The 15,293-nt window shown below is 36.4% G+C and overlaps 4 protein-coding genes across 5 annotated transcripts; 2 read left to right on the top strand and 2 right to left on the bottom strand.

Moving 5' to 3' along the window:
• Positions 1 to 413: 413 nt before the first annotated feature.
• On the bottom strand, positions 414 to 4,034 carry LOC103322353 (hydrolase family protein / HAD-superfamily protein). Of its 2 annotated transcripts, XM_008224259.3 has the most exons (12): positions 3,779 to 4,034; positions 3,561 to 3,664; positions 3,436 to 3,471; positions 3,253 to 3,326; positions 3,097 to 3,137; positions 2,597 to 2,668; positions 2,280 to 2,460; positions 1,913 to 2,008; positions 1,716 to 1,783; positions 981 to 1,188; positions 785 to 868; positions 414 to 611 (listed from the first exon to the last, which is right to left on the bottom strand). In XM_008224259.3, the coding sequence occupies exons 1-12, from the start codon at positions 3,889 to 3,891 to the stop codon at positions 552 to 554; spliced, it is 1,137 nt and encodes a 378-aa protein (XP_008222481.1). In that variant the 5' UTR covers positions 3,892 to 4,034; the 3' UTR covers positions 414 to 551. The 2 variants fall into 2 exon arrangements, with proteins under 2 accessions (XP_008222481.1, XP_088906587.1); XM_089050461.1 differs by lacking the exons at positions 414 to 611; positions 785 to 868 and having other exon boundaries at positions 988 to 1,273.
• A 580-nt stretch (positions 4,035 to 4,614) lies between these two features.
• Positions 4,615 to 7,970, bottom strand: LOC103322343 (mitogen-activated protein kinase homolog NTF6). Its single transcript, XM_008224250.3, has 6 exons — positions 7,517 to 7,970; positions 6,848 to 6,977; positions 6,482 to 6,619; positions 5,545 to 5,877; positions 5,176 to 5,359; positions 4,615 to 5,079 (listed from the first exon to the last, which is right to left on the bottom strand). The coding sequence occupies exons 1-6, from the start codon at positions 7,666 to 7,668 to the stop codon at positions 4,904 to 4,906; spliced, it is 1,113 nt and encodes a 370-aa protein (XP_008222472.1). The 5' UTR covers positions 7,669 to 7,970; the 3' UTR covers positions 4,615 to 4,903.
• A 1,191-nt stretch (positions 7,971 to 9,161) lies between these two features.
• Positions 9,162 to 11,337, top strand: LOC103323703 (uncharacterized). The gene has a single exon (XM_008225712.3). The coding sequence runs from the start codon at positions 9,321 to 9,323 to the stop codon at positions 11,154 to 11,156; it is 1,836 nt and encodes a 611-aa protein (XP_008223934.2). The 5' UTR covers positions 9,162 to 9,320; the 3' UTR covers positions 11,157 to 11,337.
• Positions 11,338 to 12,437: 1,100 nt separating this feature from the next.
• On the top strand, positions 12,438 to 13,312 carry LOC103323693 (uncharacterized). Its single transcript, XM_008225703.3, has one exon. It carries the CDS (start codon positions 12,463 to 12,465, stop codon positions 13,204 to 13,206), a length of 744 nt encoding a protein of 247 aa, XP_008223925.3. The 5' UTR covers positions 12,438 to 12,462; the 3' UTR covers positions 13,207 to 13,312.
• Positions 13,313 to 15,293: the final 1,981 nt, after the last annotated feature.

Genomic DNA, 15,293 nt, shown 5'->3' on the forward strand with positions numbered 1-15,293 from the left:
TGGTGGGAGTTCAATTGGTCAAGACTAAACCACCTTACAATAATTTGCTTTAGGTATTATGAAATGCATTCTGTTGCATTCTTTGTATCAAATGAGTCAGTATAGCAAAAGCAAAATGAAAGAGCCAGTTTTCTCTTGTTTGGTTTCATGTCTCATCTCCAAATAACACATTGTAAGTACATCATGAATTGATCCCAAATTGAGTAGAAAAACTTGTATGAAATGGGTATATCACTGTTTTGCTATTCCTAGCTAATCACAGTCTATCACGTGGAAAAGTTATCAAGCGTGGCATACCATGATTGACTGGGGATAGCAAAATAGTGCTGTCCTCGTTTCATGTAAGTGTTTCTCCAAATTGAGAGCCTAGCTAGGGTTCATCTGAGATGTCACCTCAATTGTCTTCCCCCAAATTCTCCTTATAAAATTTAAAAATATATTTTCAGATGGAGTTCTCAAAAAATATTGTAAACCACAAATAAATTTCTCAAAAATTAATAAAATCTAAAGGGGAGGGGGGAACGCAAAAAGAAAGTGTACAGAATAAAACTCTAAGAGATGCATTCCTTTCTCAAAACAAAGTCTACAGCTTCTTCCACAGTGTCAACAACCTGCACAAGCATAGTCAGGTATCTGTTAACAAATCTGAATGCATGAGATTTGCAATTACATCTTTACCTATAAACTCAAGTTCCACCCCTCACCTGAGAAAGAGGAGAGGACGAACTATAAAGTAAACATGATACTACATTTTCATGCAGGCAGAAAAGTTTTAAAAAACTACCAGATCCGCTGGAAATTCGGCATGATTTTCCTTTCCCTTGAAAACCCCAGTCCTTGTCAGAATAGAAAACCAAGGATGACCCGCCTGAAATGAAAAATATGATTGATTATTTCCTTCTCTGATTTTAAGTTAAATAGTGTTCATTTTACTCATGTAGAAACTATGCAATCAAAATTCAAGTCCAAGAGACGCAAACCTGTCGTGCACCATAGATGTCAACCGAAGGATTATCTCCTATCATATACAGTGTTTTGAATTGGTAACTTCCAGCATTTGCTTGATTGGCAACTTGAAGATTATCATGAAGAGCTGACACAAGTTGCTTAAGTACAAGTTCTGCATTATTGAATACAAATGGATTTGGTTTCCCAAAAGTTGTATACTCCAGAGCACGAGGATGGATTCTGCATGTTAATTTGAACTAGCAGCTTTAGCATGATGCATAACTCATCACATGAAATCATCATCATCAGCATCCTTGCCTTTGTCCTAGTCATATGAGGTCAACCAAATGAATTCACATTTTCCATTCTTTTCTAATTTTCACATATCTTTTCATATTATCTTTTCCCATGTTGGTCTTAAACTCTTGATCGGCCTCTTAGTCTTTAACCTTCATAAGGTACGTAATATGAAATATAATCATCACACAAAGCTATATTTCGTATAACTTAACTAAGGGTTAAAACTTTGACAAAACCCAAATTTATGATCAGCACCATCAAACAGCATTCATGTATTCCATCCCATTTCAACTAGTGAGCCGTCTTTTGAACTCAGAGATCAGCTACAAATTCATCTGAGTGGAATTGTAGTCAGTTGAGTTACGACCCATTCAAAAGGGGTTTAGAAGAGCATATCTCAGCATTTTAATGGAAAGATTAGAAGGAAAACGTACAATGATACACTTTTTGGACATTTCTACGCTTACCTATTAAAGATGGATTCTAGTGCAATTCTGAAAGCTCCCATTCCAAAACGCTCAGTAGGAAAAGCAGCCTACCTTTAGTAGAACCTTGTCAGTAGATCATACATATTTTATATTATCAAAACTAGTTCATAGAAACCCAAGAATTGATATTGGAGTCAAGAAAACAATTAATTTATTACAGGGGAAGGAGAATCAACCTGGTATGCAAGGTCATCATGCGCAAAATAAAGATGTGGTTGGTGTCCTATTTCCCGACCAGGAAGACCACCAGTTCTTAAAATGTCGCATAGAACCTGGTATAAACATCCATCATTAGTCAATTGATACTTTAATGATTATAAAATGGCTAACATATAGATTTGAGAAATTCTAACAGAACATGAAAGTGGGAATAAGGTGAAATTGTCGAAAGTATTTGAAAGACAGCATTGATAGCATTTCAGTAATTCATATGTCTAGCTAACAAACATGAGGCATTGATTAATCCTAAATCCTCTTGGTAATGTGAATGTACATACATGAGGTCCTATAGCATCATGATCAAATAAACTTGTCCAAGATAACCTGAATGTCTCTGCTCCAATCAACAGAATCACTAACTATAAACGCCGCCTGAACTCTTTGTGAGGATACAAGGTCTCTGGCAGCAACCTCCTTAACCTGCTTAGTTGTCCATTTTTTATACGGTGCTAGTGGGTCAATGTTTTCAAAGCAGGACGCATAGTCATCAATTGAAAGAACATTTCTGAAACGAGGGGAAAAAACCCCAAAGAAAATCAAGAGCAAAAATCTCAGATCAGATCAGACATTTTATTCAAATTTGTGAAGAAATTCAACATGCCAAAATCAAATTAGCCTAGACAATCTAACCAGAAACATACTTAAATCCATATTCAGACATAACTGCAGCAGGTTCTCCTTTCCCCACAGCAACAATGAGTTCATTCTCAAATCTGTAGTCAAAATTGTAAATCTTGAATAGAAGAATACAATGAGACAAAGATGAAATTTATCAATCAAACAAACAGAACAGATCAGGATTGTTCACACAATAAGTTGTGACAATTTGATTATCACTCCACATCATGGTTGTGAAGTGACAAATTGGCATCCTTTATGGAATTCCATAGTGCTGCCATTAAGTAACAATGAAATGCTTCTGCTTAGATACAGAACTCAGGTTCATTTTCACCATGTGTAATTCTCACTAAGGTACCCAACTATTAATGCCCACATTTATCCTAGAGGCGTATACAATGTTGGCAGAGAAAAATGAAGCATGCCCCAACACTGCCAATACTCAATGCAAGACTAAGACGCCCTCTATAACTTGTTAAACAAAACTTCATTTCTGACCCATAACTCAAGCTTACATGCATACCTGTTTACTAACTGCTTAAAAGGTGTATGGCCCTGTAAAACCTGCATGCAACATCATGCAGTCAAAAAATAGTATTTAGTATTACAGATTTGCAAGTACGTAATGATAGAAGTTTGAATAAAATAATCAAATTTGTGGTCATTCTAACAAAAATACCTGTAAAGGTGAAATCTTGACACCCAAAAGTTCACTTAACTCAAGGGCTCTTTTAGATTCAGTAAACCCACCACCTATTCGAAACAGACAAAAAAAACAAAAACAGAACAAAACAAAACCATTTTACTTTGATTATAACACGTGGCAAAAACCCAGCATAAAAATGCAAATCAACAGACTTACCATTTGTCAAGAACACGTACGGAATGCTAAGATTACCTGCCCACAAAGTGAAAAAATTTCAAATAAAATCCTAAAAAAATATAAAATAAATAAAATTGGGAGGTGGGTATAAGAAGTGAGGGTACCAGAATCGTCGTATAATCTTCTGAAGACCCGAGGAGAGCCTCCGATGGCAGCTTCGCTGCGTAAAACGACGCCGTCGATGTCGAACGCAATGCCAAAGGAAGGCCTGCCAAATTAATCATAATCAAACCCAATTTGTGCTCACGATTCACGAACATCATCAAATTTTTCTCCTTTAAAAAAAAATTAGAAACAAAATGAAAAGGAGGGATTGACGGACGGTTTGGACTGTGAGGAGAGCTGAGAGAATGATCGTGTGAATTTGGAGAAACTGGAGGATAATTGCTTCGCGTTTTGCGTCTGCGAAGCCTTTCTCAGTATTCGGAGGCTCATTGTTTTTCTTTCTTATGAGTTTTCAATACTAGTTAGTTACTCACTGTCCAAAAAATAATGAGCCTGAACTCGATTTAGGATGACCCGCCTTTCTCAGTATTCGGAAGCTCTGAGAAAACAAGCGAGGCTGAACTTGATTTAGGCCACCCGCGGGTTAAGTTAACTAACTAGATGCCCTGAACGAGAAAACCTGGAGAAATTGAAAGGATGGCACTGTTTGGTTTAGTTTGGTTTGGTTTGGGTGTAAATAGTAAATTATATCAATCTTCTTCTTATAATTTAGCCCGAATTATAACTGGTTTAATAGAATCGTTTTTCGGTTTATTATTGGATCGAATTATTTTTTAAAACGATTCTATTGGACCGGTTATAATTCAGGCTAAATCATATAAAGAAGATTGGAATAATTTACTATTCGAAATACTAATATCTACCGTCTTATTTAAAATGGTCAATAGTTCAATGATATTTTAGAAGATTTTTAAGTCCAAATTTCGCAAACGACAACTACTAAACAGAAAATCTCTACTCTTTTGTTAAAATGAGATTTTAGAGGACTTCGCAAGTGGTGTGGAAATTAGATTTTTAAGTTTGAACCTAAAATCTCTACACTCTCATCCCTCCATACCATGATATTGCTCATCTTCTGCACTATCATGAATGTTCTCAAGGTGTTCATAAGAAGTTCAACACAACATGCAGAGGAGAATAATCACTTTGAGCTTTTTTCCCGGTAATATTCTTATTTTTATTTGGTTTTGAATCATATTGGATTTACAATATACAAAACACATCAAAATCCAAACAAGGCCAGGAGAAACAAAGCCTTCTTTTTATACACCAACACTACCACTCTTGTTATGAAGCTGCCATTTCATCCACTCAACACGCCGGAGAACGCCATATGATAATTACCAACCTTTCGAAACCAAAAGCATCCTTTAAACATGATGCCAGTGGCAGCAGTGAAAAAAAAAAACAGAAACAGAAATTTGATCGCTGCTGACAAAAATTATCCCAACATATCATCCAGGTTGAAGTGTAGAGACTCCCTCCATACGAGCTCCTTTATATCTTCTTCATCCAGGGTTGCCTGCTCGAAATCAAAGACAAAAGGAGATGGGCAAACGGGCTCCTCATTGATCTCATGAAGACTTGATAAAAATGGATGATTCAGTGCCTCCTCAACTTTTTATATATGACAAATGAGACGGTAGATATTAGTATTTCGAAAATTAGTGAGAAAATTGAAGATTAATCATTACCAAATGCTAAGAGACTTACCAGTTATACGCTTGCTTGGATCAAAAACTAGCATTTTTTCTGCAAGATCAATTGCCAGTGGCGAGACGTTTGGGAACTTCTGCACAAAGGGTTGCTTTGGGACATGTGGGAGCTGCTTAACATACTTCCTAGCATTATCACTTCTTAAAAATCCAAGATCTGAATCATCTGGTGAACCTAGTAGCTGTTTTTGAACAATCACAAACTTGATTCATCAATATCGTAAATTAATAGTATCAACTTTCAAATTGGTAACTAGTTGTGACGTCCCTTCTAAAAGGATGTCCACAATGTAACAACACTCAACTGACACTAAATCACATCTATTAAGTTCAAGAACTGCAAGAGAATTACAGAGAAAATGAGTACCTCAGTTATGAGACTCAGCTGTTGAACATAGTCTTTACCGGGAAATAGTGGTTCCCTCCTAATAATCTCCATGAAAATGCAACCTACTGACCAAATATCAATGGCTGCAGTGTATTCTGAACAGTTGAGCAGTAACTCAGGGGCTCGATACCAACGAGTTACAACATATTCTGTCATGAAATCTGTCTCTGATGTAGTTCTAGCGAGCCCAAAGTCACAAATCTTAAGGTCACAATTTGCATTGAGAAGCAGGTTGCTTGGTTTCAGATCGCGGTGCAAAACATTTGCAGAGTGTATGTACTTCAATCCCCGCAGCAATTGATACAGGAAGTACTGCCAAAAACATTACGTGTCACTTAAGATAAGTGATCTAAGTTTCAATCTCAAAGAATTTATAGGGTTGCATATTCATACTGCAATCAGAGCATGTATGTTGCTAATACAACATGACTAACACATAGGAAGGAGAGATTAGTAACAGAAACAACAACTTTATAAATAGCAGTAAACAAAAGAAGCAAGTACGAACCAGATGTTCAATACAAAGTAACTAATCATTGAATGGCTTGACGCATTACATAATAGCCTTTGCAAATTTAAGGGGAAAAATTGGTATACATAATGGCCCGGAGGTGGTCCTAATCAAACATATCACACTTCTATGTTACACTAACTTACACAGTGCCCTACAAGTTAGATTGTTTCCCCTCATTCACTAAACCTATGTGTATCTTGATTGGAAATGTAAAGAATGTCAATCGTAATTAAGCAGCAGCAGTCACTTTTAATTTTCTTGTTCAAAGAGACAAGGAGCTGTTGTTGAACAATGAAGAACTTGATTCATCGACATCATAAACTTAATAGCTTCACCTTATTCTATAACTAGTTCTCACATCCCTACTAAAAAATGTCCAGAATATATCGACGCTCTACTTACCTGACAGTGATCATCTGTCAAAGCCTGGCTGGAGTGTATTATCTGATTCAAGTCAGTATCCATTAGTTCATATACAATGTAAACATCATTGAACTTTTCCCTCTCTGCTGGCCTTATGATGTCCTTAATTTTGACAATCTGCAAAATAATGATACAATTATTATTCACAGTAAAACAAGTTAAGAAACGAGTGTAACTAGCCTTAACAACAAAACTCCCTATAATAAGATTTTCAGTTTATGGTATGCTTATGAATAGCATTGACCAAACATTTAAAAAACAAGCATTTATCCATATTTGGATATTTCCAAATTTGCTAAAGGAAGTAACAGCAGAGGATATGGGATTTGAATGCAAAAGGTTTACATTGTCATGATCCATATGGCAAAGAAGCTTGATCTCTCGAAGGGTCCTCTTGGCATCGATCCTATTGTCAAATGCATTCCCAATCTTCTTGATTGCAACCTCTTCTTTTGTCTCAGAGTTTGTTGCACAGCTGCCATCAGAAAATGTTAACCACCACTACTTTTCTTTTTTGGCCTCACGAGTACATTAAGTAAAAATCAAGATACATATTTCCACATATTCACCAAGAAATCTCCCAAATTTATCAAATGAGTGCAGTAAGAATATTTGAAAGAGCTATCTATCTCCACAAGTTTTTTGAACAGTTCCTGATAGTTGTATGAGCAAGAAGCCTCGCTTTCCAATTCAAATACAAAAGCACCAAACCAAAGTCAAAACAATAAAGACAGAATTGAATAAAATGAAGTAGTGGCTCATTGGATTTGAATCTCAGATTTAGAACCCAAGAAAAACAAAACCCCACTAAGCTAAAGCCTACCCAATTCAATTTTGAAGTCAACTTTTCAATTCCATGGTGAAAGTCCAACTCAGCTTTTACCAGAATCCTAACAGATATACCATTTCTAAGCCCACAAAAAGCAAAAAAAAAAACACTGATACTGAAAGAGAAAGCAAAAAGTTCAGAATTTTTTAATAAAAAATAAATAACAGGGAGGGAGAGAGAGATACCAAACGATGCCGTATGCACCGCGACCGACAGGGTGAATAGGAGGAACATATTTGGCGGAGACTTCAAAGAGGTTACCCAGAATGTTATACTGTATGTACTTGCCTCCGTACAAAGGAAGACCTTCTCTCTTCACCTTATCCTCACTCTCCATCTCTTTCCTTCTGTTTGTCAAACTTCTATGAGAGAGATACAGGAACAAAAACAAGAAAAAAAGAAAGTCTTGCTCAGTTTCTCAAACTGATACACACAGAGAAGATAAGAGGAGAAGAGAGAGAGAGAGCCTATAAATTTAGAAAAGCTGGGGGAGGAGTGACCTCCCTGAATATTGGTGAGGCAAAGCTATGGAGGGACCATTTGGCACCACAGGCCTGTCTCTGACAGCCACCACACTAAACGCTTTTTGTTGTTTCAAACTTTTCAACTTTCAAATTTGAATGTGGAAAAGCCAAAGCCAAAAACAAAGGTTTCTGTTTGTTATCTATAAAAGTCAGTCAGTCAGTAAGTGGTCAATTTTTTCTATTTCCTTCTTCTTGCTTTCTTCTTGGGTCAAGAAAATTCTACTGCCCAGTTGTCCAGTGCCGCATGTTGAAAGTTTGAGATTTTTTTTCTATTTGAGGGCCCAATATTCCAACTTAAACTTTGACCTGGTCTGGGCCTACTTCTTCTGCAATTTCGATATTATCAATGCTTTGGATTGAAGAAGAATTCTATGGGGAGGGCACTATAGAATTCTCCCCATAGAATTCTTGGGGTTGGGCTAATTCAGTTGCATACTTATTTGTATTGCATAAAGATATTATCATTGCTAACAAAAAGTTATATAAACAAAACTGTATAGGTTTTAAATGTAAAGGCTCGAGATTCATTGTGATAACATTATTTATTTTTATCAAATAAAATATTATCTTCTATGCAATTATAAAACAAAATAAAAGAATTAACCAAGTCTTTTTCTTGGTAATAAAAGAGTGAATTTTTTTTTTCGTGTTTCAGATTCTAAACCAACATGTGAAATTTTTTTTCTTTCTTGAATTGTGCTTGTCGTATTAAAATACTATGTTGTATACAAGTCAATATTATAATGGGATGGCTTTGATGGAAGAAAAAAAAGGCTTTTTTGGAACGCCATTCAAAGACATTAGATAGTTAGAAATATAACTTTATAAAATTCGAAAAACATAATTGGGACAAACCTAATTCTCTTCCCCTCACTTGTTCTTTACAATTGGCCTCTAAAAACATAAATTGTATAAATGGATACAGTTTTAGTAATTTGGAGATGAGGATAAAAACATAATTCTCTTCCCCTCAAAAAACATAATTGATTGGATGAGGATTGATGAGGCCAAGAAAAATTGGATTGGATTGGATTGATAAAAATTCATTGATTTCGAATCGATGTACACCCATACTTGGGAATTTCATTTCAATAACAAATCAATTGTATGTTTCCTGTTTGCAATTAAAAAAAATTACTTTTAAGTTTCTAATATTTTTTTAACAAGAAATGGAAGAAAATACCCATGACGTCTTGAAAGAAATTGACAAAATTCGTGACTTGTGGTTGAATGAAACTAAAGGGGCACAATTGACAAAACTGAAACTATAATGATGAAGAAGTGATAAAGGGATCAAAATGTACTCTAGTAAGTAGAAGAGGACCTGTTTGTCCAAAAAAATAAAATAAAAAAGTAGAAGAGGATCCTGAGGCCGTGCACACTCCAACAAGTAGAAATCTCAAAAAGCGCCTTTGAATGAGGGCTAGGTTTGCATATTTTCTTACTCAGTGCTATTATTCGAGAGATGCTGAAGATGATGATGCGGAATATAGCTGCTTCTTCGTCGTCTTCTTATTGCACCAGCAGGAGATGGAGAGGTATGCCTTGTCTTCACTCTAACTCCGCTCTTGTTGTTTTCGCCAACGATTACTTTGCTTTCCTTCACTCGCAACCTTCTAAACCAATCAAATCTACAAGAACCCAACTAGAGCAGCCAGTAAGAAACTCACCCAAAATCACAACTGTTGAGGATGCTTTCAATGTGTATGATAGAATGCTTCAAATGCGTCCTCCGCCTTCAGTTGTCCGTTTCAATCAAATATTGGGTCAAGTTGCGAAATTGAAACATTATTCTTCCATCATCTCCTTGTATAACCAAATGGGTGTGTCGGGAATTGGACCTAATGTTTGTACTCTAAACATTCTCATAAATTGTTATTGTCATCTAAACCAAATGGGGTTTAGTTTATCCGTATTGGGAAATTTCTTCAAACTTGGTCTTGAACCAAGTGTCTCTACCTTCAACACTCTAATCAACGGCTTTCTTCGCGAGAATAGAGTGGCGGAGGCGGCAACCCTTCTCCACAAGATGATGAGGGGAGGTAATTGTCAGCCTAATGTGGTTACTTATGGCACACTAGTAAAGGGCTTTTGCATGAAAGGTAACAATATTGCTGCTATTCAGTTGCTTAGGAAGATGGAGGAAGGAGCTTGCAAGCCTGACCTAGTTGTCTATAACACAATCATCGACAGTCTTTGTAAGGATACACTAGTTGATGATGCATTAAACCTCTTCTCTGAAATGATGTGCAAGGGTATTGCCCCAAATGTCATTACCTATAACTCTTTGATGAATGGAGTTTGCAAATTAGGCAAGTGGAAAGAAGCTACAAGGTTGTTGAATGACATGGTGAGTAAAAATATCTTTCCAAATGTGCGCACGTTCAATATCTTGGTAGACACACTTTGTAAGGAGGGTATGGTTGGGGAAGCAGAAGGTGTGGTCGAAATGATGATTGAAAGAGATATTGAACCTGATAGGTTTACATACACTTCACTTATGGATGGTTACTGTTTGCGAGGAGAAATAGGCAAGGCACAAAAGGTTTTTGAACTAATGCATAGCAAGGGCTCGATGTTTGATGTTGTTTGTTACAGCACATTGATAAGTGGATATTGTAAGCATAAAAAGATTGACGAGGCCATGATGCTTTTTCTGGATATGTCTCATAAGGGACTGGTTGCAGATACGATTACTTATTCCAGTCTTGTGGACGGTTTTTGCAAAGTGGGTAGAATAAATGATGCACAAAAGTTGTTCTCTGAGATGCAAGCTTGTGGCCAGCTTCCAGATGTTCAAACTTTTTCTATTTTACTGGATGGCCTGTGTAAAAACCGACAACTTTCTAGGGCAATGCAATTGTTTGGAGAGATGGAAGCGAAGAAGTTGGATATTGATATTGTGATTTACAGTATTCTCATTGAAGGTTTGTGCATAGCTGGAAAACTTGAATCTGCAAGGAATCTCTTTTGTGGTTTATCATCAAAAGGACTTCGACCTGATGTGAGGACATACACTATAATGATTAATGGACTCTGTGTCGCGGGCCTAACAAGTGAAGCGGAAAAGTTGCTGGTTGAAATGGAAGGGAAAGGCTGTTCTCCAGATGGTTGCACATATAACACAATTATCAGAGGGCTTATCAGTAACAAAGAGACATCAAGGGCGATGGTACTTATTCAACAAATGGTGGAGAAGGGTTTATCTGTAGATGCATCAACAATGGAGTTGATAGTTCGATTACTGTCGAAAGATGAAGTGGATCCTGCTTTGTTGCCGTTGATAAAAGAATCACTGTGAAATTAATTTGCATCTGTGGACAATGAACTGGTGCATCTTTGATGACCATAAAGGTATTACAGTATTTTTGGTTAAGGATGTTGTCATTGTTATGTTGGCTGTTTGAAATGTATTTGGATTAGCAATCTACTTGCTTAAGTTATCAGTGAAGTCTGTTGCCTTAAATTGGCGCATGCGTTGTAACTTTCACATGCAAAAGGCTGCTCTTTAATATGTACATACTCTCCAATATCCAATTAATAGGAGCCCATTTGCTCCCCAACCAAAAGCTGGTTATTATTTCATACTTTTGTGCTTCACTGGGAAGTAAAGGTTGTCTATTTCAGGTGAAAGAACAGATGAGATCCACATGGTTCTGAATGATTGTGATAGTGGTTTTGGATCGTTCATCTCAGATAATTTTTCCCATCATTGTCCTATAAAATTTTGAATCGTCCATCTCACATGGTGATAATTCGAGTTTTAAACAAGCCAGCATAATGTCACACTCCTTAAAGTTGGTGATGTACTTGATAACATAACAAAATCCCATTGATTTCCCTAATCAAATTTAAATCAAATTAGTTGTATTGATGTAGCATTTCTTCGAATCACCATCTTACTTGTGCTTGGTGGGTAAGGAACTTAATTTTCTTAGGCCAAGAAGGTAAAACGACCGATCAAGTCAAGTCTCAAGTACATCATTTTTTAGGAGGAGGAAGAAGACTTGTTTGTTGCTATATCTAGCTGGAGCTGCATAGAGTCCAAGTAGTAGGAACAATATTGGAGGATCACATTCTCTCTTCACATCAAATAGTCTCAAATTCAAAGAGATGGTGTGGGTCTTAATGGGACCTTCCCTCAGCCTCAAATTATTACAATTACACATTCATACAGTAGTTTTTATAAACGAAACAAAAGGATCGGGTAGTTCTCCTTTTGATTTCACATTGCTTTCATTTCGGACAGAAGTTGAATTAATGAACTCAATTTTGCAGGCCACCCTTTTGAGGAAAGTTGATTAAATAATGTAATTTGGTATAATGGTCATAACAATTGGCTGAAAGGCCACCCTTACGGAATTTGGATGGCAATGTGGAGGGTGTGAAAAGAGAAGGAGAAGCCCAAATGGTACATAAACGTAGGGCAATGTGTTTCCTACTCTATCAATTTATGTTGCAAAGAAACGAAAGAGAATCAGAGTCTGAAAAACTATTCACTAAATAACAAATTGAATAGAATTTCTTTGCCTAAAAAAGACAATCTTTTAATATAATATTTTGAAACTATCTATCCAATAAGCAAGGCACAAAATGTTTTTGAACTAATGCTTAGCAAGGGCTCGATGGTTAATGTTGTTAGTTACAACACATTGATAAATGGATATTGTAAGCTTAAAAACATAGATGAGGCCATGATGCTTTTTCTGGATATGTCTCATAAGGGACTAGTTCCAAATACCGTAACTTATAACACTCTTCTGGATAGTTTTTGCAAAGCTGGTAGAGTACAGAATGCTCAAAAGTTGTTCTACGAGATGCAAGCTTGTGGCCAACTTCCTAATGCTCGAACTTATTCTATTTTACTGGGTGGCCTGTGTAAAAACCGACAACTTTCTAGGGCAATGCAATTGTTTGGAGAGATGGGAGCAAAGAAGTTGGATATTGATATTGTGATTTACAGTATTCTTATTAAAGGTTTGTGCAGAGCTGGAAAAATTGAAACTGCAAGGGATCTCTTTTGTGGTTTATCATCAAAAGGACTTGAATCTAATGTGAGGACATACACTATAATGATTAATGGACTCTGTATCAGGGACCTAACAAGTGAAGCGGAAAAGTTGCTGGTTGAAATGGAAGGGAAAGGCTGTTCTCCAAATGGTTGCACATATAACACAATTATCAGAGGGCTTATCAGTAACAAAGAGACATCAAGGGCGATGGTACTTATTCAACAAATGGTGGAGAAGGGTTTATCTGAAGATGCATCAACAACGGAGTTGTTAGTTCAATTACTGTCGAAAGATGAAGTGGATCCTGCTTTGTTGCCGTTGATAAAAGAATCACTGTGAAATTAATTTGCATCTGTGGACAATGAACTGGTGCATCTTTGACGACCACAAAGGTATTACAGTGTACGTGGGTTTGGCAGGAGGTGAAAATGCCTTCTCACTTGTATCTGGAATTTTGGTATTAATTCTGTTTCATGAAATTTCTATTTTATTTTGTTTTGTATGGGACGATAGGAGAACCTCTGTTTCAACCTAAGATCCCATACAACAGATTTTATCTTTGCATGAAGTTTCTCATAAAACTTATTGCTCAGAAATTGTAGACAGATTTTATGTACTGGATACATCGTTTGATGGGTGATAAATCTAAATGCTGTTGCTATTGTTTATGTACTGGAAATATTTTCTTCTTGGTTACAAGACTTTGTTGGATGACTGAGGGTTACTTTGAGACAGTATTTTTGGTTAAGGATGTTGTTATTGTTATGCACAGCATTATCTTGTAGAATTTTCGTTCTTGCACATTACTTTTCTCTAACGTCTCTCCTACAAAAACTATCATTTCCCAGGTCCAGGTGAGTTGTTTCACTATAAATCTATATATTGCAATGATATGCATCCTGGCAATTCAATAATGAGGGGGAAGTGAGGGGGATAGACACCACTAACACTGACACTGAGACTGGAGTTGTAAGCTCGTCCTCATTCACTCATCTGATCCCATATCTTGTTTTCCAAAATAACATTTTCAACTGTGTTTGTGATTTCTGTTTTTCCAATGATTGTTTAGTTTTCTCTGTGTTACGTTATGCTTTACGATTTAAATATTCAGTTGTGTTGTGGCTGGATTTTCTTTACATTTGTTTCTTTAACTTTTGTAATTTTTCCCATCGTTGTCCTATAAAATTTTGAATCGTTCATCTGAGATTGTGATAATTCGAGTTTTAAACACAACTTGAGATCGAAATGTCACGCCCCTTAAAGTTAGTGATGTCAAGCCAGCATCTTAAAAAATCGATCCTAAATTCCTAATTATAAACCTGTATAGCTACAGGCGTGCACAGTAGCCCAACACGTGGCAAAAACCCATTGTTTGTAATGATAGAACCAAATACATCATTTTGAGGAGGAGGGGGAAGAAGCCTTGTTTGTTGCTATATCTAGCTGGAGCTGCTGTCCATTCAACTCATTATTAAATTTGATTGCATTGAGTCCAAGTAGTAGGAGGACCACATTATCTCTTCACATTAACTCATATGTGTCTGATATCATATTGCTTTCATTTCGGACAGAAGTTGAATTAATGAACTCAATTTTGCAGGCAGCAGGAAAGTTGATTAAATAATGTAATTAGGTATAATGGTCGTAACAATTGGCTGAAAGGCCACCCTTTTGGAATTTGGATAGCAATGTGGAGTGTCAAAAGAGAAGGAGAAACCCAAATAGGTACATAAATGTAGGTCCAATGTGTCCCTATTCTATCAATTTATGTCGTAAAGAAACCAAAAATTTGGGCAAGTATCCTAAAAAAGGATGCGGAAATTTTTTGGCCGCCAAAATTTTGAGCGACTAACAACTTGTTGCACAAAACTCTAAAAATTTGGGTGAGCACCAAAAATGGGACACTTTTTTTTTTTTTTTAAATAAATTTTTTTTTGAAGACTTTGCACCATATTTCGTCGCGCAAAGTGATACGGTTTTTAAAACCAAAATAACTCCTCCACCATTTTCTCAATGTTTTTCTCTACTCTTACCTCTCCTCTCTCTTTCCCTCTCCCCAAATCCGGACCTTTTTCTCACTCTCACTCACTCTCTCATCTCTCTTTTCACTATCTCTCACTCTCACTCACTCTCTCATCTCTCTTTCTCTCTCACTATCTTCTCTAATTCTCTCACACTCACTTCTCCCTCTCATTCTCACTCACTCTCAATCTTGTCAAAAGGTATATTCTCTCCTAATTTTAAATTTTTTTTCATTAATATGTGTTTTTGGAGTTAGTTTTGAGTTTGTGTGGGGTTTGGGGTTGAGTATAGGGTGAGGATTGGAGTTTGGGTTGGATTTGTGGTATAACAATTTTAGGGGAGATTATGCCAATTTTTTGTCTTTTTTTTTTTTTGTTATTTGACCATATTTATTTTCTTGTAAG

This window comes from Prunus mume, linkage group LG1, assembly GCF_029339155.1.
Source record: "Prunus mume cultivar Tortuosa linkage group LG1, ASM2933915v1, whole genome shotgun sequence".
In the NCBI taxonomy this organism is placed as follows: Eukaryota; Viridiplantae; Streptophyta; class Magnoliopsida; order Rosales; family Rosaceae; genus Prunus; species Prunus mume.

Coding starts and splice junctions, on each gene's coding strand:
- LOC103322343 (XM_008224250.3), bottom strand. CDS start 7,668: ATGGAGAGTGAGGATAAGGTGAAGAGAGAAGGTCTTCCTTTGTACGGA. Junction 5,878..6,481: donor TGACAGATGATCACTGTCAG/GTAAGTAGAGCG, acceptor TGTTTTTGGCAG/TACTTCCTGTATCAATTGCT. Junction 5,080..5,175: donor TCCAAGCAAGCGTATAACTG/GTAAGTCTCTTA, acceptor ATATATAAAAAG/TTGAGGAGGCACTGAATCAT.
- LOC103323703 (XM_008225712.3), top strand. CDS start 9,321: ATGCTGAAGATGATGATGCGGAATATAGCTGCTTCTTCGTCGTCTTCT.
- LOC103322353 (XM_008224259.3), bottom strand. CDS start 3,891: ATGAGCCTCCGAATACTGAGAAAGGCTTCGCAGACGCAAAACGCGAAG. Junction 2,669..3,096: donor TTTAAGCAGTTAGTAAACAG/GTATGCATGTAA, acceptor TTTTGACTACAG/ATTTGAGAATGAACTCATTG. Junction 2,009..2,279: donor ATTGGAGCAGAGACATTCAG/GTTATCTTGGAC, acceptor TGTTTATACCAG/GTTCTATGCGACATTTTAAG.
- LOC103323693 (XM_008225703.3), top strand. CDS start 12,463: ATGCTTAGCAAGGGCTCGATGGTTAATGTTGTTAGTTACAACACATTG.